This window comes from Genypterus blacodes, unplaced genomic scaffold (assembly GCF_046128005.1).
Source record: "Genypterus blacodes isolate CSIRO-AG114 ecotype Tasmania unplaced genomic scaffold, CSIRO-AGI_Gbla_v1 ptg000147l_1, whole genome shotgun sequence".
Lineage (NCBI taxonomy): Eukaryota > Metazoa > Chordata > Actinopteri > Ophidiiformes > Ophidiidae > Genypterus > Genypterus blacodes.
Window position 1 is genome coordinate 117,511 of NW_027466949.1, and position 26,430 is coordinate 143,940.

At 45.9% G+C, this 26,430-nt stretch overlaps 2 protein-coding genes across 2 annotated transcripts; one reads left to right on the forward strand and one right to left on the reverse strand.

The window, feature by feature from the left end:
* On the forward strand, window positions 1-26,374 carry fancm (FA complementation group M). The gene is made up of 23 exons (XM_076165488.1): window positions 1-905; window positions 996-1,168; window positions 1,773-1,850; window positions 2,009-2,167; window positions 13,504-13,635; window positions 13,728-13,860; window positions 13,969-14,060; window positions 14,166-14,271; window positions 14,386-14,582; window positions 15,300-15,506; window positions 15,620-15,860; window positions 16,092-16,240; window positions 16,368-16,532; window positions 20,691-22,763; window positions 23,112-23,180; window positions 23,396-23,506; window positions 23,771-23,933; window positions 24,035-24,141; window positions 24,228-24,718; window positions 24,805-24,898; window positions 25,026-25,380; window positions 25,634-25,928; window positions 26,015-26,374. Exons 1-23 carry the CDS (start codon window positions 209-211, stop codon window positions 26,136-26,138), a joined length of 6,411 nt encoding a protein of 2,136 aa, XP_076021603.1. The 5' UTR covers window positions 1-208; the 3' UTR covers window positions 26,139-26,374.
* Window positions 4,006-10,718, reverse strand: soul3 (heme-binding protein soul3). The gene is made up of 5 exons (XM_076165624.1): window positions 10,171-10,718; window positions 7,200-7,294; window positions 6,404-6,545; window positions 6,067-6,250; window positions 4,006-5,969 (listed from the first exon to the last, which is right to left on the reverse strand). The coding sequence occupies exons 1-5, from the start codon at window positions 10,415-10,417 to the stop codon at window positions 5,798-5,800; spliced, it is 840 nt and encodes a 279-aa protein (XP_076021739.1). The 5' UTR covers window positions 10,418-10,718; the 3' UTR covers window positions 4,006-5,797.
* Window positions 26,375-26,430: the final 56 nt, after the last annotated feature.

The window sequence follows — 26,430 nt, forward strand, 5'->3', positions numbered from 1 at the left end:
CAAAATGTTCGGACATGATTATTGTAGGGGCAGTTTAGTTTTTATTAATCAAAGTGACATATTTCTTGGTTAAAAAGTTACACAACAAAGTTACAACTATGTAATGTTATATTTTGAAAAGACTCGGTTGCGGAAGTGATTTTGTGTTTATGTCGCGTTTGAAATGCCGCTGCGAGCCCACATGGACGTTTTTGGTTAAAGGTTTAAAATGAACTCAAATCAGAGGACTTTGTTCCAAACTTGGGGTGCGTCCGCTTCTCAGAGCAAAGTTCAACCGAAGAATAATGGGCCGAAAGCAGCCGCTGGACGGCGCAGAACAACACCAACACACACCGCACAAGCAGCTGGACAACGACCCCAGAACCCTCTGTGGACAGAAATGGGACATCGATCCACGTCTGAGTGCCAGGTGAGGGAAGAGGACCGTCAACCTGCTTATGAAGATGATGATGACGACGACGACGATGATCTTTTGTTGGTCGCCGTCTATGAAGCAGAGAAATCCCTGCAGCTGGAGAGTGCAAACCTTCTCCAGGACGACAACCCTGTGGGGACGAGGGGGACTAGCCCTGACCTAGTCCTGTCAGGTGGACAGGTGGATTACTCAGACTTCCCTGGTTTTGACAGCTCATCAGCTAAAGTATGGATCTACCCCACCAACTACCCCATCAGGGAGTACCAGCTGAATATATCCCAAGCTGCCCTGTTTCAGAACACTCTGGTGTGTCTGCCTACTGGTCTGGGAAAGACCTTCATAGCCGCTGTGGTCATGTACAACTTCTACCGCTGGTACCCCTCAGGAAAGATCGTATTCATGGCTCCCACTAAACCCCTGGTGGCACAGCAGATTGAGGCCTGCTATAAAGTGATGGGGATCCCTCAGGCACACATGGCTGAGTTGACAGGTAAAATCACGTCCATATAAACAACACACGGCCATGACAGGCCCCTTCCCCCCTTATTCTCATATCTGTATCTTCTGCTCCGACCCACAGGCAGCACAGCAGCAGCCCAGAGGCAGGAGGTGTGGAAGTCTAGGCGGGTTTTCTTCCTCACCCCTCAGGTTATGGTGAACGACCTGTCCAGAGACACCTGCCCGGCCGGCCAGGTCAAGTGTGTGGTGATCGACGAGGCTCACAAGGCGCTAGGCAACCATGCCTACTGCCAGGTACAGCCATCAGCATATCTGGGTTACATTTTACTTGCACAGTAAAGATAAAAATTAGAGTTGATTTATTAGTTCTGAGTCTGACACATAAGGGTTTCATTATGTTTTGCAGAATGAACACTCTGGGTCACCTTGAAGTCAATGCTAGCTGTGCTTCCATTTGCTCTGTTAGACTTTCACAGAAAGAAGAAGAAATGTTCATTGAAACTGGGATAAAATTCCCTGAAGTGTCATTTGGAGAAGTCGAATTAGAAGGAGATTATGTTGAAAAATAGCTCTGAGTAGATCATCTGATGTTAGCCTCAGAACATATCAGTAAACCCTTGTAAGTCACGCCTAAGTAGCTCCTTTAATGGCTGCGATAATTAAGAGTCAGACAGTGCAGCTCATTCACTTCTATCCATTTATTTCTTTGCATTGCAGCCGACACCTCTGTGTGTGTGTGTGCGTGTGTGTGTCTGTGTGTCTGTGTGTCTGTGTGTGTCTGTGTGTGTCTGTGTGTGTCTGTGTCCTGACATTTTGGTAGTTGGTTAAATATCAGTGTTGGACTATCCAACTAAAGGGCTAATGAGGTTCTGTACTTGCTCTTCTCTCTTTTCCTAAGGTAATCAGACAGCTTGGCAGCCAGACTCTGCAATTTCGTGTCTTGGCTCTTAGCGCTACTCCAGGGGGAGACACAAAGGCGAGTACAAGTCAGTGCGTGTCTGTCCACTGTATTTCTTCCCACGGCTAAAATCTAATCGGCCCTAAAACAAATGACCTATCTGACTATTTTAAAATTTAATGTTGCTCCATTTTCTAAATTCTGTCTCTCTCTCTCCCCTCAATCAATCCGTGCAGTCGGTCCAGCAGGTGATTTCTAATCTTCTCATCTCCCACATTGAGCTGAGGTCTGAAGAGAGTCCAGATATCCGGGCCCATTCCCACCAGAGGAGTGTGGAGAAGATGGTGGTTCCTCTGGGTGAGGCCCTTGCTGCTCACCAGGCACGCTACTTACAGGTAGGAACAGCTGTCAGATTTGGAAAAAGGTCACTGATATATGTACAATGTCAAACATCAAAACCAGATCTTGCTATTAAATCAAACTAACTGTAAATGCAGTGTTAAATTAAATCGATATTTGAATTCTTCTTTATTATCTAATTTTTCATTTTCTGCTTAGACAAAGGACTCTATATTAATATTAATATTCCGCATTAGCTGCTCTGTCTTTTGTTTTCTTTTTCCTCTTCTCTATGCACATTAATGACATTAGTTTTTGGTGCTTTGCTGCCCCCTTCTGGTTCATACTGGTTTATCCCCATCTGTCTGTGCTGTGACCTTTTCTCAACATCACCCACTGTATATCCCTGTTGCTCTCTGCAGTCTGGGTATTGGTGTCATTAGAGGCCAGACTAAATGGTTCTTTATTATTCATGGAACTCATGAGTTGGTTCACTAGCCGAGGCAGCGTATTCTTTGTGTGTGTGTGTGTGTGTGTGTGTGTGTGTGTGTGTGTGTGTGTGTGTGTGTGTGTGTGTGTGTGTGTGTGTGTGTGTGTGTGTGTGTGTGTGTGTGTGTGTGTGTGTGTGTGTGTGTGTGTGTGTGTGTGTGTGTGTGTGTACAGTACTGTAAATCCGCAGCTTCCCCTCAGACCTTAAGTCTGTCTCTACTGGATGGACAGCTGGAATGTGACACTTGGATTTGTAAGATTAGACCAGTTGGATATCTGCACCACCAGGTCTTCTTGCCGTCTCTTTGGATTCCTTTTTTGTAATATCACATTCTTTAACGCTTTGTATCCTCTGAAGGTGTAATCTGCTAGGTAACCTCTATTTGTCCTTCATTTGATGGTACACAAAGCTGACACTTCACTCAGGTGTAAAGTCACGTAGGCTGAATTGACAGATTTAAGGGTAAATCAGCAAGTATTTTTGTTTTAGTAAAGCCTGGATGGAAGCTTTATAGATGTATGGCAGTGAGCAGCAGCGTTCCTGTTTTGTAGCAGTGCTGAGGTATCTGTTACTTATTTAATTCCCTGTTTGGTTTGTAATGAAATCTGGAAGAGATTTGAGGTCTTTGAGTTTTAGAGGCATTCCTTATGAATTCTTTTTCTTTTGATTGAAATCACCACATTGACCCTAAAGCGTATGGCTGCGACCAAAAGAAAACAGATGAAATGTTACAGCACACTTTGTTCTGATTTTAATGACATTTTTTGCATTAATAACACACTAACTTTGGCAGCACTTGTAGCCTAGAGAGCTCTTGGCTTTCCTGTTGACATTTTATGTGATACTGGGCTATCCAAATAAATCTACTCAAGTTTTATGTTTAAATTCATCATGACGCCTCCCCTCAACCTGTTGTATCATCATTCAGTTTTGCACAATACGATGCACTCTGATGCATTACTGTGTGTGTGTACATCATGTGAAAGCTCATCATGTTACAATGTTCCAGTAACTGAGCCCCACTTCTTTTCCCTGTAGGGAGGAATGGGTCACACTATATGTTTCAGAACAAAGTGGGGTGTGACCCTTTTTGTTTGTACTATATATTAATCCCATAAAGGAAATAATATCCTTTGGGATATTCCACGCAACGTCTACTTATTAGGTAGTACAACCACCTCTAACATACAGTACATAGATCATGAGTCTCCAGAGGATTACCTCATGCTTTCTTCTTGTCACTTCCTATAAGCGTGTTTTTCTTACTGATCAAGCATATCAAGTATTCAAACAGATTTGTTGTGATGTTCAGTTGTTGTCATTGTTCTCTCTAAATGTAAGGTGGGCTATATGTGTTAAGGCATGAGATTTAGTATGGAAGAGTAAAGTCACCACACATCCCTGTACATTTGGAACGAAAGGAGACAAGCACGTTTTATTGAACAAAACGAAGAAAGCCACAGTAGCTCATGTTGCACCTGAATGTTCACAGTACAGCACACGTTTACAAATCACTAAAAAAGTAGAAAGAAAAGGAAAATCCTCCGAGTGGGGTGTTCCCAAATAACCAGGCTCTTAACAGGGAAATCAAGCCAAATACACTCAAGCGTCTGCTCAGTTACAGGAGCTGCAGAGTCCCAGTATGTCAACTGTACAATCATTCAATGCAATGCAAAGCTTGGGAATTTGTATGTTTCTGGTTCAACAAAAGGTTTTTAAACAGAATTTGCAACCTCGCTGCCGCCCCAAACTAACTACATTGCCAATTTCCTTGTTTTACACATGTTCAATCAGTTGAAACAAATGTGCCATTTTCCGTTAAGTTTCCCTTATTTTCCAGGACGCTCCGCTTTGGCAGAATCTATCTTAGAACATTTCTTTCCAAATTATTGTCTCTCCAAGTGACAAAAATATTATACGTTATACTTTAATGATTATAGATATTTTCTGTATCAACACCCTGACCCTGGCTTTAGAGATTCAATCCGTTTTAACTCCAGCAGACTTTCATCTATAAGAAAAAGCATTGTCACAGTACAGATATCTACTCTGTGCTTTTTTTTTATCATGGTTGCATCGTCTCTACTCAGCAGCTGTAGTACTCTGCAATCTTGAACACTACTACTTACTAATATTGACACAATGTAATAAGTAGACCGAGCATGAGAGAGAGGTATACGTGTATATATATTTATATGTATTTGTCTGTGTGAACAAACATGAGGAATGCATTGACGATTCATGTGAAATAGTAACATTGATTGTCATTCAGCAGTGAAATCGGTGAGGTTTTGGCGTTGAATCTGTAGGTGTGTGTCATCTGTTTCCACCCTCTCCCTGTATCTATACATTCATGTGATTGGCTCTCCATAAAAGCTTATTGGACAGTTTAGATGCTGTAGCTGGTGATTTTGGGTTATTTATGGCTCAAGCCACCACTTCGTCATGGTCTGACATTATGAAGCTGGCTGTCTTGTTGATCCCTTTTCCTCTTTCCCCCCCCACACCTCTAACCCAACATTGTGATTGGACCAGTAGAAGTTTTAGGCATAGAGACCCTGGAAAGACAGAGTTGATAGTCTGGTAAATATATTGCACTGTTGCACCAGTGTAACAGTGAGAACCTTTTGTATATATTCATTCTTGACTCAAAATATTGTAATCCTCTTAATGCTGTTATGAATTGTGCAGTTTATAGATGGGCAATGATGAGTTAAAATCAACGTGGCTAGCCAGAGAGTGACATATAGAATAAGGCTGTATGTGCACTGCAAACCCACGATATCAAAGAATGGCTTTTTTCATGGTTTAATATTGTGGAAAAACTGGCTTCAGCATGTTCCTGAATGCAATGCGTGGCCACTTAAAAAAAAAAATTAAAAATACTTAAACCTGTAACCAGACAGCACCATGATCAGGAGGGGGGATAACAGCCATCCCAGTGCTACAACTACTTGCTGTGTGTTGTTCAAGGGTGAAACGGCCCAATTTAGGATGTATGAGAATTCACTGAGGCCCCATAGCTGTGAGCCCCGGCCGGCTTGGAGTGTGCTGGGCTGGCGGTCATTTCTGCTTGTGGCGGTGATGTTGCACTTTACGATGGAGCTGAGCTTGGGAGCGGAGTTAAGGGAGAGTCGTATAAGGCTCAGGGGTCGAGCTAAGGATGGCGTACCATCCTCTCCTATCCTCTCCTCCCTCAGGGCCGCTCTAAGAACCAGATCTCATTAAGACGGTTGGAGTGAGCAGGGTTGGTGTAGCCCGCCACGATGAACGAATCGGGTACGCACAAATCAGGGGACTCGAGCACCTCGGCCATGGCATTGATCTGGTTAACGATGGTCACTTCATTGGTCGGTCCGGTAAAGGGCCTGACAGAAGAAAGGAGTGAATTACGACACTGAAGCATCTAATCTTCATTTTTATGTTAGGAGAGGCTTTCTGCTGTTGTTGTTGTTCGCTACGTACCTTGTGTATACAACAGCGGCAGGCCAAATCTCTATGGTGATCTCGCTGTCTTGCGGTTGCGGTGGCTGGGCTTGGTGGATAGCAGGAAGGTAGTACGCCACGGTGACATTGTTGGAGATCACAGAATGGTCCTCATTTGTACGCACGACTGTCAGGATGGGCAGCGTCATGCCCAGGTACTCGCCTACAGACACAAAGGAGACCACCGTCACTCTTACTTACAGGTCTCCTTGGAAAATGCGAGTTAGTGACACGGTGTGCTTGTGCGATATCTGCTGTTCGCTCGGTCATACAGATGTTGAATGCATACAAGATGGCCCCCAGCTAATGGACTCACCCAAAGCGTTTTGCTGGCAGATATATCTCATTATCCTCATAAAGCCGTAGCAGATGCTCTGTTCATAGGTGTCTTCACGCATTGTAATACAAGCCCAGCGAGCCTTTTCATACTGACGCTTCTCATACAGCAGCTCCCCACACTAAAAAAGCACACACACACACACACACACACACACACACACACACACACACACACACACACACACACACACACACACACACACACACACACACCAGAGGAATTAGTGAAGACATTTACATACATTTGTGTACGTTCTTAACACCATCACACATTCTCCCCAATCAGAAGGCTGTAACATTGTCTCCCTTCCCTTTCTCTCAAATGTGTGAATGTATTATTATTATCTTTTAACTAATTATTCTACATGACTATACCACTACATTAATAGATAATTAGATACCTTTTAGCCCTCACATGCTGTATATGTGCATAAATCTATATACAGTGTACAAATAGGCCTCAACACTCCACTATGAGACTCTTGGTGCTGTGGACGTGCTCCCTCTCTCTCTCTCTCTAAAGCACAGCGCTCTAAGAATAGTTCTGTGGATTGTCCTTTGTCTAACTTGAGTCTCTTGCAAAGTTTTAGCGAGCTAATTATCTTGCATTAAACCAATTAGCCCTCTTTTATTTATACTTCCCCCTAAGGAGTTTATGCGGCTTACTGCATTATGCCACACCGCCGTCTTCTGCCCCTCATAAAAAAAACAACTAAATAGCTCCCAGATAGTTTGGTCCCTGTGGGGGAGAATGAGTGTGAGAGCAGACTCACCTTCTCCTTCCGCGTGAGGAGGTTGAACGGGACGGGCTGCCTGTCGCTGCGCCCGTAGTTGTTGCTGGTAAGCTGTTGAATGGGCTCGGCCATATCTGTCAAAGGCAAGCACACGGCACTCGGTTTACTATACAGACATATTTACACATTGAACAAGACTTGAGGATAGAGCAAACAAACAGTGTAGCTCTTCTTTGTTTGTGTCTGTGTTTGTTGGAGAGCTGTTAGGTTTGCGTTTGACACAACTCCAAGGCAAACATCTTGTTTATCCCAACTGTGTGTGTTTGTATGTGAAACAGAGAACACAATTGCAGCCTCCCTGCTCAACACCTCTTGTTCTGGGCTGTCATGTTGCATTGTCAAGAGATGTATTGAATCTATCACAGAGGAAGCAATTTTTGACCTCTGATAGAATTTCTTAGACACACGCAATTCCACTAAACATGATTCCACTCACATTATAAACAGACTCAAGCCTATGATCTTTATAAAAAAAAACAACCTTTTCTTTCAGTAATTTGCTGTCCGGCCGTGTTGGTAGTGAGTTTAAGAGGCTGGCAGGCGAGCCGGGCGCTGTGCCAGGAGGCTACAGAGACTAATGCTGATTAGAAGCGATGGAGCCCACACTGGCTAAAGCCGTCTCAGGCCAGGGACACACAAATGTAATTAACAGAGAGGGGACTGGATCACTACTTCATTTATCAACTATGTACTTAACAACTGGAGTGAGTTGTATCTTGGGGGGGAACTGACCAAAACAGAAGAAAACACTTGTCACTGTCTCATTTGAATTGTATACAAATGTAAACATGTAATTAATCAAACAAAAAGGGGATTCCAAATGTCAGCCCACACAAACACAAGTGTACTACTTCTACTTCCTTCTCCTCCTCCTTGTTGGACCTGGAAGCAGATCACTATCTTGAATTGCAAAGGACCTTTTATGTGTATGTGTTCCTAACCCAGATCCCCGCCGACTCCATCCTAATTAGAGCAAAAGGGGTTTAGAGTGGTCTTGACCCGTGTCCTTGGCTACAGTGTTCCTGTTCAGGACTTAGCAGCCAGACCCTCAGTACCAGTACAAGCAAGATTGTTAATCCGTCTGAGTCAGAAAAAGCCCGAGCTACCTATTTCATTCCAAGTCCTCCATCAGTGCCGCACTGGGAGAGGGTGGAGTCTGTGTTACTGCAATTCAATTCACAGCATAGAGGATTATTAGTGAAAATAATAAAAATCTGCACATCCTGTTTATAAGTTGAGTGTTAGACTGGGCGACAGTAATTAATAGAGATCTGTGATGAAATGATGAAAATATCAGTGAAAGAAATCAAATTCTTAAAAACGCCATCAGGTAGATTACTGCAAATCCCGTGTGCTGCGGTCCGATTCACACACTGGATCAGGGTCTGTAGTTTCAGCGGAGGGGTGGTGTGGAAGGTCAATGCCGGGCAGCCTTTCTACATTCCTAACAGCGCGCAAGTAGGTCACGCAATGCACACAAATATCACACAACCCGGGCCCCGGAGCCACAACCGAGCTCACCGTTGGCGCCACATTTTGATTGTTTGTTTTTTTTCCTCTGTCCGTTCTCTACCCATTGTCCGCTTGAACTCGACAGCAGGCGACTACACTGCCTGTTCATAGTTGGATTCAAATGTGAGGAGGTTGTTATTTTCTCAGGGCAGACTTTAGCCTTTTTTTACTGCTTCAGGTTGAGCTACAGGCAGAACGAAACAAAACATCCTGACCCCAAAAGTGATTGTAAATAGAGAAACGCTAGCAATCCTGGGAAGGTGATAACAGAACTACAATCTCGGTCACTTTTCTAGGTCGGTCATAAGACCGGTGGTGTACACTGTGTTAAACTGTCCACACAATGCAGTCTTTCATTCGTTTTTAATTGCTCTGTTTTCACCCCTGAGACCCAATGGAGGTGGCGATTGTAGGCTAGATGTGATGATTAAAAATAAATCAGATTTAGTGTAGACTATCTAGGCTCATCCTTTGCATTTCCTTTAAAATAAAACATTGGACCTGTTGCTCATTTCACCCTTATCTGTGGGTGATGTCACAGTAGTGCCATTTACAGTAAATAAGAGAAGATTACCATCAAAACAAAATTATAAAAGGAGTTTAATACTAATAGTTTTACATGTTTACATTCTTCTCCCTTTCTTGTGTAATTCAATAGAAAAGATCCATTAATATGAGTTTACTTTAAGAGCCTGAGCCAGTAAATGAGTAGTGAAGGCACAGTGGTATAGATTGTAACATTACATTGTGGAGGGGAAAGCATTGAACCAAGATTTTTCCTGGACTGGATCTTTATGGAAATCACTATCTCCGTTTCTCTCACTTTATACAGTAAATTTATACTCATCTTTAGTGAAAAATAGCAGCACTTCTTCTCCCACATGGAGATCTATATCCTCTCTTTCTACACATCTTAACTGCGCACAGACTCCCAACGCGTGAGAAACAATTATATCTCTTTTTTCGTCAGACTTTATCCCTAATTTTTCTAGAAATCCCTTAAGCAATCCCTCAAGTCTCATGATTACTCTTAGACTGGAACGCCTCCGTGTTTTTCTCCCTTTTTTTTTAAACGCACACTCTGCCTGCGAAGACAATGTTTTCCGTCGCGTTGTCAATGTATAGATCCTCTGTAAACACACCGTCCTCGCCTATAGAGGAAGTGCACGGTTGCCTGAGCGGGGCTGGGAATGTTGTAGCTGGAACTAGTTCAACCAGCCACCTCTCGGCTGACTAGATCGCTCTAATCGAGACATTCTATACGAAGCTATGGTATAGAAACTACAACCACAACACGCTGCTGTCGTTTCGCGTAGTGTGAAGTGAAACCCGAACTTTAAAATGGCAAAGTTGTAATCTGGGGCCGCGACAGATGAGGTCATTAGAGCGTTTAAGAGTACGTGTCTGTCTCCTGTCTCGGGTCTTGTCCTCCTCCTACCTTCAGAGACTTCCACTTGGTGTCCCCTCGCCGCGTCCTGCCAGTAGTGCAGCAGTTGGTCCGAGCCTTCTTCTTCCTCTTCTTCCTCCTCCATGGTGTCGCCCCGATCTTCCAGGTTGCCGTTGCCAGAATCTGACAGCTGGTCCTCGGTGAAAGCCTCCAGGTCCTCCAGGGAGATCATCCCGCTCCGGCCGGGCCCCGTCTGTCCCCCGCCGCCGCCATTCATTTGACAGCCTCCCCGGTCCATATTTGTTTACTGAACTAGAACCTACACGAACTAAACGGCACCTTTTGAACAGCGGAATGCACGCTGTGTTTCAATTCTTGACCCCCAGCGTCTCCACCTCGGACTTTGCTATGGATCAGATTATGGCCACCGTTACTTCTTAATCCACGGCGATTACGCGGCTTTTCCCGGCGCATTGAGCCATATTCACTTTCCTATATCGCAACGCCGCGTTACAGGTGAAGTGAACAGATAATCGATGATCAATATAAAGCAGAAAGTCGCCGCGAAACCGTCCGTGCGGAGTAGCGTGACGCCTCCCTCGCCGTAGCTGGGGTGAGTGAGATGTTTATAGGGGGATGAAGGCGGACCACGTGACTGTGGGGCCCTCCTCCTCCTCCTCTTCCTCCTCGTGTTGTTGGGACGACAAATACCCGAGACCCCTCCCACCCAGCAGATAGCAGAGTGAGTCGCTGTGATCACAATCAGGAGGTGATCTACGCACAATATTGCCTGTAAAAGACTATAAATGTGTTTAACGAGGATGTTAATGTACACACACACACACACACACACACACACACACACACACACACACACACACACACACACATATACATATATGTTCACCATAAATTCTCAGGTAGCAGTATACAATGTGTGCAGAATTACAACAAAAGCTGCACACATAGATCCACAATATTCACAATGTATAGAATATTGTCGTCGTAGCAACCATTTCTAAGGTCATTCCAATGGCTAATGATGCAATTCACTTCAGCGCTGGCCACCTTGTTGCAATCAGGGCTCATCAGTTCATTAAGCCGCATTGGGTAAAAGCGTTTTTGTTATGCCCCGGCGGCTTAGGGCTCAGGTTCAGTCATGCGTGAACGCCCAAATGTAGGCCCAGTGAACCTTTTTGAAGCCTCTGTAAAGCCTCATGTCCAGACAGTGATCAAAACTAGACAATACACACTGATAAATGCGGCAGCACGCACTGTGATAGGCACCTTTCACAGAACTATCATCACATACAAAACAAGCCCGTGGTCTTGCACATACCCCCCTTTTCCGCCTCTTTGCGTGTGAGACTGCATTAAAACATTTCTTGTATACTCTGGTAGTAATTTGAACAAATGTTGCCATTTAATAGGGAAAAAAAGAAAAACTTCGACCAAAATGTCCCCGCTGAGAATGACTAATAAACAAACTTGAACTTGTGTGTTTGAGGACAGACTGGGCTGGCTTTAGGCTGATCTGTCTCACTGCGACAGCCAACCACCATGCTGCACCCTTCAGCACACACGTAGGACATTATGTAATCCTTTACAGTGTGCGGGGGAGCTTCCATGCAAATGCACACAAACACAGAGACGCACACAGACTCCACAATACCTCATAGGGAGGGTGATCTAATAGGCCCCCTGTCTGGCAGTCTGACCCCCCCCCCCCCCCCCCCCTCCCCTCTCATACACCACTGCTGGGGTTGTCTGTCCTCATTTCCTTCATCTATACATTCAAAGCCAGACAATGACTGCTTTTCCAGTACAACAACAACCATCTAAATCAAACAAGACACACACATACACCCCAGGGCAAAAGTAATGTTTTGTTTGTTGAGTGTATTTAGCACAATTGAGTTTGTTTCACCAGAGTTGCCCTCTTTGTGTTCGTCTCAACTAGCTGTGATGCCAAGGCGGCGGTCACCATATAGGCAAGTACAAACAAACCCATAAACGCCTCCCATTGATGACATGTAGGAGTGAGGGCTCGGCTCTCTGTTGGTTCAGTTATAAATAGTTTTTCCACTTGTTTCCTAACGTTACCTAGCTCCACGATCCTCAACCAATCAGCTAATGGTCCCTGCTGAACATGCTCTGTGAGGTTAGGGGTGATCCTCTCCTCTCCTCTCCTCTCCTCTAAGAAGATCTGTCTTACCCGAGAAGAGGTTGTGAAATGTGTTCTGTTTTAGCAGCAGGAATGTGTCTGAACAGCAACGGTTGTCACAATAAATTTGGATTCTGCATCTTGTCACCTCTGTTTTGTTTGCAGTTATTTTAGTTTTATTTAATGATCTTTCAAAGAGGATTCAGGAATCCCTCTCCAATCTGATCCATCATGTTGTCTGTATGTCAATATATCACATGTTTTTTCATTTAACCCACATTTGATTTGGGTTTAGTGAGGGATTCAGCATCAGCGATCACCTGTTGCTGCGCCCTGACACTCACATGAGAGAACTGTTGGGGTCAGGTGTCCAAGCCGTCGATGTTGTTTGAAAGGTCGGCGGTATTAAGGTTTATTACTTAATCCTCTGCGGTTGTGTTTAGAAGGTCGATGATGATCTGCTCGCCTTTCACCTGAGAGCAGCGGGCAGTGATTGAACAGAAATTGCTCGGTGATTCTTCCCTTCCAGTCGAGAGCGTCGTCAATAATAGTTCACAACAGCAGCGCAGCAACAACATGTTCTTCTTTCTCTTACGCTGAGTTACAGTCAGTGTTCTGGTTCTGTTGTGACTCTGGATATATTTATTTCTTTCATAATGTTAGCCTGTATTATTGTTATGACATTACCAATGTGAAAGGCAAAACACACATAACATCTCCTACTTTATTGTGCCGTTTCTACCTAGTAACATAATGCCTGTACTCTTTACAAATGAAAAAAGGGAAATTGATTAAATTATGTGGTTACAAAATCTCATTCCAAACAACAGCCCGCCTCTCCTTTCAGAGCAGCCTATTATACAGTTCTGTAGAAGAAATTGAAATCGTAATGATCCTGCCTCCTTTTATCCGCAGCTGAGTGGATATTGGCAAAATTGATCTATTGCGCAAACAATTACTCTCTCTCTCCAGCTATTATCTGAAAATGAGGACGAGGAGAATTTGCTGTTATTATGTTCGTGTGGCTGATGTACATCTCATTCAGTCGGTGTAAGTCTATTTACCTATAGAAATAAAACTCACTTAGTGGTCAGTAAACGTGTCATGGGTGAATGCATGCTCGCCGTAGATTGTGATTGTGACGCATTAACCCCCCTAACGCAGGAAATGCTTTATGACTGATGTAGCATTATATGTCTGTTTGTTACCGTTTGTGCCAGGTGCTGGAGAAGTTTATGTCCCGACTGGTCCAGAACCGGATGATGGTGCACAAGGACCTGCGGAGCCTCACCAAATACCAGCTCATCCTCGCCAGGGATCAGTTCCGCAAGAACCCACCGCCAAACATTAAGGCATGTGTTTTTCTGGTGCAGGAACAGTCATGTATCTGTCATGAATGTGAATCCTGACTGATGTTTATAAACCCCCTCCCTGCGGTCTACAGGGTCCACAGCAGGGAATGCTGGAGGGAGACTTCGCCATTTGCATCAGCTTGTACCATGGCTACGAGCTGCTGATGCAAATGGGGCTGCGGTCGCTCTTCTTCTACATCCAGGGCATCATGGACGGATCCAAAGGTTGGTCACATTACCTTTCGGGCCTTTAACTCTGTTTTCTTATACATCTTACACTTCCAGACTTTAAATTAGATGTGTGATCTGAGAAATCTCTGTTGTTGGGTTCAGAGATGAGCCGAGCAAGGAATGAGCTGCAGAGGACCCCCACCTTTATGGACCTTTATCATGAGATGGAAGCAATGTTTGTGAAGCCATCCACTGGTAATTAGGTTGTTAATATCGCATGACTTTATAATTTGAAAGGATTTAATACTGTTTCAAGACTCTCTCAAGTTGATGAATGACCTCTGTGATTTACATTTGCGGATCCAGAAGCGTCTTTTGTTTACAGCCACCCCAAACTGAAGACGCTGGAGGAGGTGGTGCTGCAGCACTTCAGAACATGGGCCGACAACTCAGCAACCAGCACCAGTAATTTACTTCCTATGGGCGCATTGTGTTGTGACTCATCCTATGTACTGATAGCACTCTTGCTGACAGACGTTTACCAGTTTGCCTCTCCCTTCTTGTGTCACTCATTTTCAGCCTCAGCGTCTACATCTGCCTGCCGACCGCCGGACGTAAGCACACGCGTGATGATCTTTTCCTCATTCCGCGAGAGCGTACAGGAAATCGCAGACATGTTGAATCGCCAAGCACCTCTGATCAGGGTCATGACCTTTATGGGCCAAGCTTCAGCAGGGAAGGGAGTCAAAGGGTTCACCCAGAAGGTGCAGCTGGAGGTAACCTATTTGCCTTAATTTGTCATATGCAGCTTTAGAGCAATGTGTGCTACAGCGTGTATAAAGAGTAAAAATAGTATGAGATCTATATTGAAACTGTTTTCTAAAGGTCAAGTTTATAAGTGTAGCCCACATATTCTTTCACATACAATCCCACTCATCTCACAAGCTCACATATACACAGCCCCTGTCCTATGTAAGTATGTAAGGGAAAATAGCGGAGCACAACATTGAAGCAATGCAATGGAAAGCTCTATTCATTTCCAGAGGAGATGCCAGTGTTATGTTCCATATGCTCAGCCAGTGATGGACCTGGCAGCGTTGAGACACTGTCAGCAGAAAAAAAGGGAGAAAATTCAAATATTCTTTCCTTTTAAGGCATCTGTCTGCACAGGAAGATCAGTGTATTCCAGCATCCATACCTTATTAGGAATACGTTCCTTTTTTAAGTGAACTGGTCTCAGGTCATTTCGCTTAGCATACTGGAAAAACTAAATAATGCACACTTAAGACCAAATGTTTTCCACTGCTTTTCTTTTCTGCAAATTTTTACATTTGGTGTGAATGAAATTAAATCGCTCACTTGTAAGGCTTAGCTCAGGTCTACACTCTATACTGTAACAGTTACGGCTACAGTCGTAGACCTGGAATGACGCTGTGAAGATGGACAGGTTCAGTGTTTATACCTTTGCTTTTACCGGTACAATTCTCTTCCAGGTGGTTCGTAGGTTTCGTGACGGAGGCTTCAACACACTGGTGTCAACCTGTGTGGGAGAGGAGGGGCTGGACATCGGAGAGGTGGACCTTATCGTTTGCTTCGATGCTCAGAAGAATCCCACCCGCCTGGTGCAGCGAATGGGACGCACGGGGCGTAAACGACAGGGACGCATTGTTGTCATCCTGGCTGAGGGACGTGAGGAGAGGGTGAGGATTTCCTGAGACTTGCATTGAACCCTCAGCTCAAGAGTTTGATGTTCTAACAATTGTGCAATCCAAACCTCAAACATCTCCACAACTTTGACTTTTGTTCCCCTCAGACCTACAACGAGAGCCAGAGCAAAAAGCGTAGTGTGGACAGGTCCATCATCAGCAGCAAAAATAGCTTCCATATGTACCCCAACAGTCCCCGCATGATGCCTGAGGGGGTGAACCCCACCCTGCATAAGATGCACATCACCTGCGGCCAATTTGATCCCCGGGAGAGCAGCAGGCGGTCTGGCAAGGGGCGGCGATCCGACTCCGAAGGAGGGATGTCGCTCATGCACCCTAAAAACCTGAGTGAGCAATCCAGCAGTTAGATGATGCTCACTTCCAGTGTCATGATATAAGTGTTTGGACACGGGTTTCTCATGTGTGTGTGTGTGTGTGTGTGTGTGTGTGTGTGTGTGTGTGTGTGTGTGTGTGTGTGTGTGTGTGTGTGTGTGTGTGTGTGTGTGTGTGTGTGTGTGTGTGTGTGTGTGTGTGTGTGTGTGTGTGTGTGTGTGTGTGTGTGTGTGTGTGTTGTTATAGTACGACAGGGAAGAGTAAAGTCAGACGGCTTTCTGGATAGTGCAGAGTATTCCTTGTGGGCGTCCACCATGAGGCTGGAGGAAGATGAAGCTCATCCAAACCTGAGAAGATCACACTTCATGTGCCTGCCCAGTGACCAACCACCTCAGGTTCCTCAAGTTTGAAATGCACAAGATGTCAATGAAGAAAGAGCCCAGATCTCAGCTCATGTACTCCCTCCCTCACTGAGATTATGACAAAGTTAAACTGTTTTTCGTGTCACCTGTTGTCCTGTAGGAGGACGTTTCCAGAAGCGGCCCACCATCACGAGAGCTGTCCCTGTGGGAATGGAGACACTGGCAGAACAAAGAGTTTCCCACCCATCGCGTCGATCATTCCCTCCGCTGCCGGCACTTTGTTAAAGTGATGGAACTCATAGACCGCATGAGAGAGGAAAGCGAGGTAAAGAGGATTTTCTGCGAGTTATCCAGAAAACAGGCTGAAAATTGTGATTTAACTGAGTTAACACATTCAGTTTGGTCCCAGGTGATCAAATTCACGACACAACACGGTGTAATTGCGGTTTTAGGAACACTCCACATCTTAAGTAGGGAATTTCCATGCTGGCACTTCTCTTTTTTCATCTTTCTCCCTTCAAAGGAGAATTATGAAGACACACATCTTGGGTTTTTCTTTCCCTAAGAAAACAGAGCTGTGCATTGTTCAAAGAGATGAGAGGGATGTTTACAGCTTCAAAACCTTCAAGGTCAAAGCTCCTCTGTTTACTTTGTTGTCTGCTGACCGAGCACGAGCTCCGTTTGTCGTCTGGGTAGTCGGTAACGATTGTGTTCTTCTGCCGCTCTTCTTGGAATGGGTCAGTTATATCAGCCACCTATTCATACAAGGACGCTCGTTGTCTTCCATTGCTTTCTTGGCAACCTGGTCATCACATTGTGCTACCTCACACAATACTGGAGGTTGTATGTTTTGTTGCAGCAACTGCATTGAGGCCCTGTGTATCTCACCATCTGCTATTTGAACACCCCCGTGATTTAGTCCCAATCCTTGAAATTAGGTCAGAGTTTACAGAGAAACTGACTACTGGCTGAACCAACAAGTTGGCTCTTTTTCTTTCTTTTTTTATTCCCCCCTTGGGTGAGTGTGACAGTGTTGGAGAAGGAGCGATTGACTCCACTTGTAAAAACAAACGGGGTCACAAGGCGAGATGGCAGTCTCTCCCCATAAATCTACAAATCTAAGTGAAACACACTGCGCCATAAATCCATCTGTGTGTGTCCACCACCTGCCCTCTCTCTGCTTGAGGCGAGCATTTTTGGGAAACCGTCTGTCCCGTTGGAGAGTGTGTGTACAATTATTTCCACTCCACAGTTGTGTTCATAAAGAGGTTCCTTTGTGTGTCACATGCTGCGCCTTTTTAATCAAATTGTTTCGCATCTTTTCCAAGCTATCTTGTCTGTTTAGCAGAGTGCCATTTCTTTTACATTACCTCAGAAGCAGATCCATCACAAACTAGATTTACACAAATCTTCCAGCACACAAACACGTATTTGTTTCTCAGCTCTCTCTCAGATTTCTACTAATTGATCACATTGTCCATCCTTCCAGACAGCTCATCTCATTTCCAGAGGTGGTTTGATGAACAATGGCTCTATTTTATCGCCATGGAATCTCATTTACTGGAGCCCACAGGGACAAACACACAGCGCGCCCATTAACACACAAGAAGCCCCACCTTTGTTCACACTGAGTTACAATCATCTCGCTGAATCACATTAGTTGCGCTTTACTGAATCTGCCGGGGGGTTCCCTACACTCTGCCTCGGCTCCTGAACGCACCTGGAGGGAACAAATAACATTCCCAAAACTCAAACCCCCCTCTCCTTTCTCACTCTCCACTCCAGGGGCCATTATCCTCATTTTAAAGACGTTGAGTTCAAGACCTTGAGGTGCTTTTCATTTCCGACTCTTTTCATTTTGTTCCCCTCTCCCCTCTCTCTCTCCCCATGATGAGGTGACATGGGGCAGGCAGACCTCTTCCCCTGATTATATAAGGATTCTCTGAACTGTTCCATAAATCCAGGAAGTAGAAAGTGGGCCAGGCCACAGTGACCTACATGTGTACAGTAGGAGGGGAGGGATGAATGTATACGAGGAACTGAAGGAAGAAAAACAGGAAAGACGCGTCAAAGAGGAAGTTTATCACTGCTTTTATACATTTATGTTACCATTTCCCCTCAGAAGCTTATCCTTTTCTATTTTCATTTCTGATTATACGGCAAATATTCATAGTTATTCATTCTCCAGTTGTTCAGTACAAATCCACATTGTGTGTATGTCTATAGCCATCTCAGGGTCATGTCTGCTCCCAGCACCGCAGTACTTTCAGAGCAAATACAGAACATAAAATAACCTTGCAAAAGGCTTTAGTGCTCTAAAGGCACTAAAGGCACACACATGTAACCCATCCTCAGCCCCTTAAGTGCTGCACATACATGTGCCATTGCAAGATTCTCCATGGTTACCTTGATCAAATTGCACGTTGCCATCAGCCATTTGCTGTAGGGTACGTATTCTTCAGTATTCTTCAGTTAAACCTCGGTACACAGTGCTCACTCTTTCATTGACATACTCCTCCTCCTCCCTCTTTTGTGTTATAAGAGAAAGGTACTATAAAGGAGAATCGATGAACATACAGCCTTTATAAACAGAAGCCTATGGTACATATGTTTTTGTCAATCACTGTGTGGCAAAAAGAGAAACAACAGCACAAAATTTCAACTGGGTTACTTGTGTACATGCGCCTGAAAAGACCAATGTTGGCGTTTGGTGGTCAGCAGAAGTGTGATGTTTCCTGTGAGTCAGACCAGGTTTGGAGGCAGATAAGGGGAAGAAGAGAAGCACTGTAATTACAATCACCGCACTTGTTGACATGCGGTGTATTCCACCTTCACCCAGCCCTTCTGCAAACAGCAGCACTGCTCCTGCCTGAATGAGAATAGAAGGCTTGTTAGGAAAGAGAAGAGTATCTGTGTGTCATTGCTGAAAACTCACTACATAATTAGATTTTTGAGGGAAATTATTCTTCAAGGAAGGGACAAGATGATCCCTCAGTGCCCGATGTTACACATTTATGAATGGAATTAACAGAGCAATAGAGAGAAAAGGCTTATGCTGGTATATTGAGTTGTGTTTCACAAATGATGGACCCTCAGGGGGGCCCAAAATTAAAAATGGTTTGATTTCTATCTCTATTAATTTGAATTAAGACCACTGTAAGAATGCGTTTGGACCCAGCCTACAATATAACAGACTAAAGATCTTATCACATTCAAATCTGGTCCCAAAGGGATGTAAACAAACCCATAAACAAATCTTAGTCCCTTGAAAGACATGTTGCTCTTTTTCATTCCAAGAAAGCAGTACTCTAAATGTTATTGATCGGAGGACCGAGAACCTTCTTGCTGCGAGACAATAGCGGTATCTTCAGGGCTCCACCATCATGCAGCCCTTAAGATACAATACAAAAAAGATTGTATCCTCAACATGAACAAATTCCTTTTTCTAACTTTAATGTTGTGATAGTTTCCTGCTTTGTAGGCACACAGACTTACCATGAAAGGTCTAATGAGGGTTATGAACAGTTAACCTTTATGACTTATACTTAGGAATCAAACAACCTGATAATGTCTGTGCAGCCGCAGTGACTTATGGGTAAATAATGTTCATTTAAAAAGTCATTGAGGCCAACATGTGCTTGTGCATGTAACATATACTATGCATGTTTCTGTGTCAATGCACAGGTTTATATCAGCAACTCCTTCTTGACCAATCAAACGCCGTCTCGCTCCACCTCTCCATTAGTCTGAAGCTGTATTTAGGACAATAATACGTAAGATCTCTTCTCATCGCCGCAACTAGGCAACTAATGGTTCCTATCTACTTCCCGCTTCATGTCATCCTCCTCTCTCCATTATCATCTTCCTTTCTTCCTCTTCCTCTGGTCCACTTGTTGTTCATCCTCATCCTCCTTCTCCCGGCTCCCTACTGGCTCCATGCTGGAAGCCACTCCAGATCAATCTCTTCCAGGCCAGATGTTTTGCACAAATAGGCGACAGAGGTGTGTGTGTGTGTGTGTGTGTGTGTGTGTGTGTGTGTGTGTGTGTGTGTGTGTGTGTGTGTGTGTGTGTGTGTGTGTGTGTGTGTGTGTGTGTGTGTGTGTGTGTGTGTGTGTGTGTGTGTGTGTGTGTGTGTGTGTGTGTGTGTGTGTAGGTGGGTGTGTAGGGTGGGGGTACAAAGAAGGTGATGGAGAGATGGAGGCCATGTGGTTTCACTGTCGCCTTATTGATGAATTATTTTCAGGTGATTGAATGCAAAGAGGAGGATCTTGTGTAAGTGGGTCACAGTGTTGTGCAATCGCTGCGTTACATGATTGTATTTGCTTCATGCTGGGGAATTAATTGACTATCCATCAAAATTAGGAATGTGCAATGTGATATTCATGCATTGGAAAAGTCCTAAGAACATTTTGATGTCATTAAAATGATTTATAGGTGGTTATAGGTCTCTAATACAACTGTTCTCTGCACGTGTGTGTTTTAGGGGAAGTGTGCGTACGAACAGGAGCTTCTTCCATACCGCCACAAAGCTGATGCTGTCGGTCAATTGAAGAGCGGACGTTTGGAGAAGACGTCGTGCCGAAAGAGACAGAAGCCTACAACGAGTCATACCACGGCCATCAACAAAGCGCCCAAGCCCTCTTCTCCTTCCTCGCATGACTTTCAAAGTATCGGTGAGGACGGAGAGAGAGAGGTGATGCGAGGAACTGGATTAATGACCTCACTCGCCTTGAAGAAACAAAGCCCTCCTGTTGAACATGAGGCTGAGGCACCTTTTGATGAGGTCAGAGGTCACACAGTGCTTTCTCCTCCCCCTTCAAATAATGACGACCCAGATGTTGGCATGGAAGAAGACTGTGTCATTGTTGAGGAAGAAGACATCATTCAAACTGGACTAGATGAAGATGTGGGACTGGAGTCCTTGTTCTATCTCCCAAAATGGGATCCTGCTCCTTCCTCCTCTCCCAAAGTCAACCCAGAAAAAACGACAGAGAGTCTCAGGATCGTTCTTGCCAACGTGGCAGAGCTCCTGTCCAAATCGCCCCCACCCCTGAGTTTAGACTTGGAGGCTTCACTGTGTGACCCCGTGCCAGCTGACACCGCCGCTCCATCCCCTCCTCCCTCTCCTCGGCAGATAGAGGAGGACAGGTTGCCTCCTCAGCCTTTCCAGGTCAGCTTTACCCTGGATATCGATGACGACGATGAAATGATGATCTGTCATGATTTGCCACAGAAGCCACCTCTCCCTAATTCAGAGCCTGTCCAGGAACCTTTGGCCACTCAGTGTGATGGATTGGCCAACAGTCAAAACTGGGACGAGGTCTTTGATGATGAAGTATCAAACGATTATCCCGGCAGCATGAAAGACTGCATGGATGAAGAGTTGGATGATGAGATTGTCTGTGACGTAAAGGAAGAACAGGTTGGCCATCGTGCTGAGGAAAAGGAAGAAATCAAAAGCTGTGAGCTGAGAAATGAGGAACTGCGAGGTTTGATGGATTCTAACTCCCCTGACCGGCATCACCCTCCTCACGCCGAGCTTCCAGCTGAAGAGCAGTGCCGCCGCCCGAGGATGGATGACAGCATGGATCTGTTTGGAGATGATGAAGCCTTCCTTCAGATGAGCATCCCGGAGATTCCCACCCCGGAGGACTGTGTCACGCCCAATAAGTCGCCCAAAGATATCCCCAATGTCTCGGCACAAACACATACCCCGATGAACGCAAGTAACACAGCGCAGCCACATGATTTAGCCCACAGGAGCAACTCAAACACACACACACGCCATAGTTTACACGCTAACCAGACACCTCAGGCTGCAAGCGCTCATAACACTGCACTTTATTCAGAGGCAAAAGATGAAAACGCAGCAGAAATCAACGAAGACATGTGGGAGACGAACACAGAGCATTTACTGACACACAGGACAGTGAGTCATTGTCAAGTCATGTCTCCCACAATGCAACACGATCCCGAGTCTTTTGACAGCACCCACGACTTCTTTTCTGTCAACTTTGATCTTGGTGACTCTGACGAGGACTCTGAGGCAGACACCGCCCCCGCGCCAGGTGTGTCCGTCTCTCCCGGGCCTGGAAAGCACCGCGTCACTCCGCCGTCTATACGGCCGTCTATACCGCCGCTCTCTCACGCATCCACTCCCTGCTACAGCTTCCACAGGCCCAAGCCGCCGCCACCGCCGCACTCCACCGAGTCCAAGTCATCTACTCCCCAGACGTTCTCGGGGCTCGGGAGGAGGAGCTTGACCTCTCCTCTGGCTTCACCTCTGATGTCTAAAAGTGGGATTCTCACTTCCCCCATCACGTCACAGGGATGCGGCGTGCGGACGCCCCTGCCCGGTTCCTGTGCGCCTCGTACGCCGGTGACGTCGCTCAGTTTAAAACGCAGACTCCTGCACGGCGGCACCTCTGGGCCCCGGAGAGACGCCCTGCCTCCCCCGTCTGTTTCAGGGGACTGCAGCTTTGACAGCGATGATGAAATCGTGGTTCATAAACGAAGACATCAGGGCAGAGCCAACCCCCTGTCCTCCCCAGACGCGGTGAGCGAGTGGCGACATTCAGTTCTTAATCTTATACATGTATACGTGTGACACAGTGACACTAAATCATGTTTCTGTCTTATGTCTGACATATATAAGAACGCACAACATAACCTGATACACACGTCTCAGTCTGCCTCTGCCTATCATTCTCATCCTGTCTGCGGTTGCCATGACAACCGTCTTATCAGGTTTGAATACCAAGCTGTAGCTGAAGTGATTTGAAAAAACATCATTATAAACACGGCACTCAGTATAACACACATTATTGACATAATCATTCTGTTTACACACACACACAGTTTATAAATGTGTGTGTTCCTGTTTAATGTGTTTTCTCTCTGACAGTCCAAGATTTCCAGCGATGTGGACTCCCCTCTGCTTGTGGACAGGAAACGTGCAGCTGCACATGTCACCGTGAGTTTAGCTTTATGAACTATACAGCATTCACTCTGGTTGATCTCATTCAAGGCCAACTGATGTGATTCACTCTTTGCCCCTCGCATCACTTAGGACAATTGTCAGCGCTCAATAGTTCTAATAACGTCAGAACATGCAGCATCACAAAACCATTAGGAGGCGGCGGCGCAGGAGGCGGCGGACTAATTTGTTTTTCCCTGATTGTTCTCCAGTCAGATGAGACGGAGGGAGAAGCGGCGTCCGACGATGATTTTCAGAACGAATCCGTTTTCAGGCACAGATCCACAGCACCTGGGCCAGAGAGGCAGCGGGGCAAAGCTAAGGTGTGTGTGTGTGTGTGTGTGTGTGTGTGTGTGTGTGTGTGTGTGTGTGTGTGTGTGTGTGTGTGTGTGTGTGTGTGTGTGTGTGTGTGTGTGTGTGTGTGTGTGTGTGTGTGTGTGTGTGTGTGTGTGTGTGTGTGTGTGTGTGTGTGTGTGTGTGTGTGTGTGTGTGTGTGGCAGCTCACTCTCATGGGTCAATTTCACCGGTGTGTGTGTGTGTGTGGCAGCTCACTCTCATGGGTCAATTTCACCGCCTTCTCTTGTCAGCAATCCAGATGCAGAACAGGCCGTCAGTTTCTGGACGAGGAAGCAGAGCTGTCTGAGGAAGAGGTGGGAGGGATGTCATCCGACGAGGAGGACGGGGACGACCAGAACCGCTCTCTGGAAGGCTTTGTGGTGGACAACATGCACTTCTCCCAGGGGCTCAATGGTAACAGAGAGAGATCGCTCGTGGCAGTTGTTGTCTAAATTCCAAAATGAAGTAACAGTACAGGAATGGCACCTTGACAGTCACATCCTGTTTGTTCTCAGACTCAGAGATGCAGGGAATTTACCTGAAGTCGGTGAGAAGCCCTGCTGTCGCTGGCAAGTTCAAAATGTCCTACAAGAGCCACCACAACATGGATATCTTCTCTCAGGTACACAGTGATACTCTAGATTGGAGTAGTTAATTTGTTTATGAGCAGAACAACAGATCGATTGTGAATCTTGCCTTCGGTCGCAGGTGCCTGAGATGGATGAGACGTACGCGGAGGACAGCTTTGTGGTGGGCAGCGACGTGGAGGAGCTGGAGAACAGCGAGGAGGAGGAGGAGGAAGATGTTGTAGACCTCATGATTGAGGAGTCGTACGTGGACGGAAGGAAGCAGTACGCCACTAGACGGCGCGTTTTCCTGCACAAAGCTGCAGCTGGAACAAGTCGCGCTCAGCCGCCGCCGCCGCCAGAGAGCAGAGCTGGTGTGAAAACCAAGCGCTCCCGAGTCATACGTGTGGAGGACTCTAGTGAGGAGGAGACGGAGAACGATGGCGCAGAGAATGGTCTCGTGACAGGAAGGGGAGGTGATGTCCATGTCCAGCCGAAGACAACGAAGTCCAGCAAGCCTCAGCAGCTACACAGAGCGCCATCCTCCTCCTCCTCTTCATCCATAGCATCCAAAGTCTCATTACTGAGCAGAGAGCGAAGGGGCCCATCAAGTGAAGAACAGCTGAATGAGAGGTAGAATACGGATACACACATGCACATGCAAACACTACACGCACACATTATCTAACTACTATAGCATTGTTTATCCTAACCTGCAGGTGTCGCCAAAGGATAGAAATCCAGCATCTGGTCTCTGATGAGCTGGATTTTGAGGAATCAGAGTCACTGTTGGCCTCCAGGAAATCGCCCCAGGTAAACAAGAAATAAGATAACACACACACCTGCTGATGTGTATGAGGAAGAGATGGTGTGTGTGGGCCCAAAGCACATTTTCCTGGTTGATTTGATTGATCTGTTATCTGCGTTCAACTCCTTCCAGACATCCACTTCCACCTCCTCAGTGCTCCCGCCTCAGAGGGCCCTTGGAGCGGACACGTCTGCAGGCGAGTCCCCTGCTCCGGCCGGGCCTGTGCGTATTCTGGTGGACAGCCGCTGCCTCAGCAAGGGGGTGGAGCTGATGACGAGCCTGCGCCAGCGCCACAACGCCACGGTGCACGTCTGCTCGCTGGACGGCAGCTACTTCGTCGTCAGCAACCGCATGGCAGTGGAGCGGCACGGCCAATCAGATTTGGCTGCAATGCAGAACCGGAAGCGATTCGCCGAGAGGGTGAACGGCTTACAGGGGCTGTTTGAGCGCGTCTGCCTGATTGTGGAGAAGGACCGCACCAAGCCAGGTCGGTCGGCCTTCAGATGTGATTATGTCATATTTAAATAATGTGTCTGAGACGTGTCCAAACATGACTCCATCTTGTTCTTTGAGTTTATAAATCATTTATAAAGGGTGTGTGCTTGTAGCTGTGTGGGTTCATAGATAATTCATAAAGACAGAAATATCTATAGGGATATTTTTAGATTAGTAGCAGAGGAAGTCTCTATGACTCAATGATTGTAACTGCGATGACATCATCCTCGTGTCACCTGTCCCAGGTGAGCCGTCGCGTCCATTCCAGAGGACGCGTTACTACGACGGCACGCTGGCAGCTCTGGTTCGTATCGGGGTGCGCTTGCTGTGGAGCGACGGCCCGGAGGAGAGCGCCGCCCTGCTGGCAGACATGGCGAGGCTGGAGCAGCGTAAAGGCCAGGACATTCGCGTACCCCTGGAGGTCAAAGGGCAGCACAGGCAACAGGCACTGCAGCTGTACCTTAGCCTGCCCTCAGTCAGCTATGTTCAAGCCCTCAACTTGAGCCACAACTTCACGTCTGTGGCACAGTTAATAAACAGGTAAAGGAAGCGGTTTCACATTTACTGAAGAGAATGATGGGCGGAAAAATCTTCTAACTGTTCTTTCCCGTTTCCGTTTCATGCAGCCCCGTTGAAGCCATACAGACTGGAGGCTGCATGAGTCAGAGCAGGGCGGAGGAGGTCTATCGCTTCCTGCGCTACTCCTGCGACTCCCTCCTCATGAACACATCAGCCGGGAAGATCAGGTAGCAGCACAGCGGAGAAACAGCGGGAATTCTGCCATTTCTCCCACCGCTTTCCTCACTTTCCCTTCTCAGCTTTCTTGCACAATTGGATGTTGAAAGCAATTAAGTCATATCTTGAAAATCCTCATAGGAAATCAGTGTCATTGATGCTTGAATTATTTATTTTGTTAAAATAATGGATACCTTTGTATATGACTGATTGAACATTGTCAGTTTATTCAATTAAAAGCTATTTTTGTACCCGGTGGTTTCAGGGTCTGTATTGGAAAATTGTAAATACCACTTGTAGTGTCTAC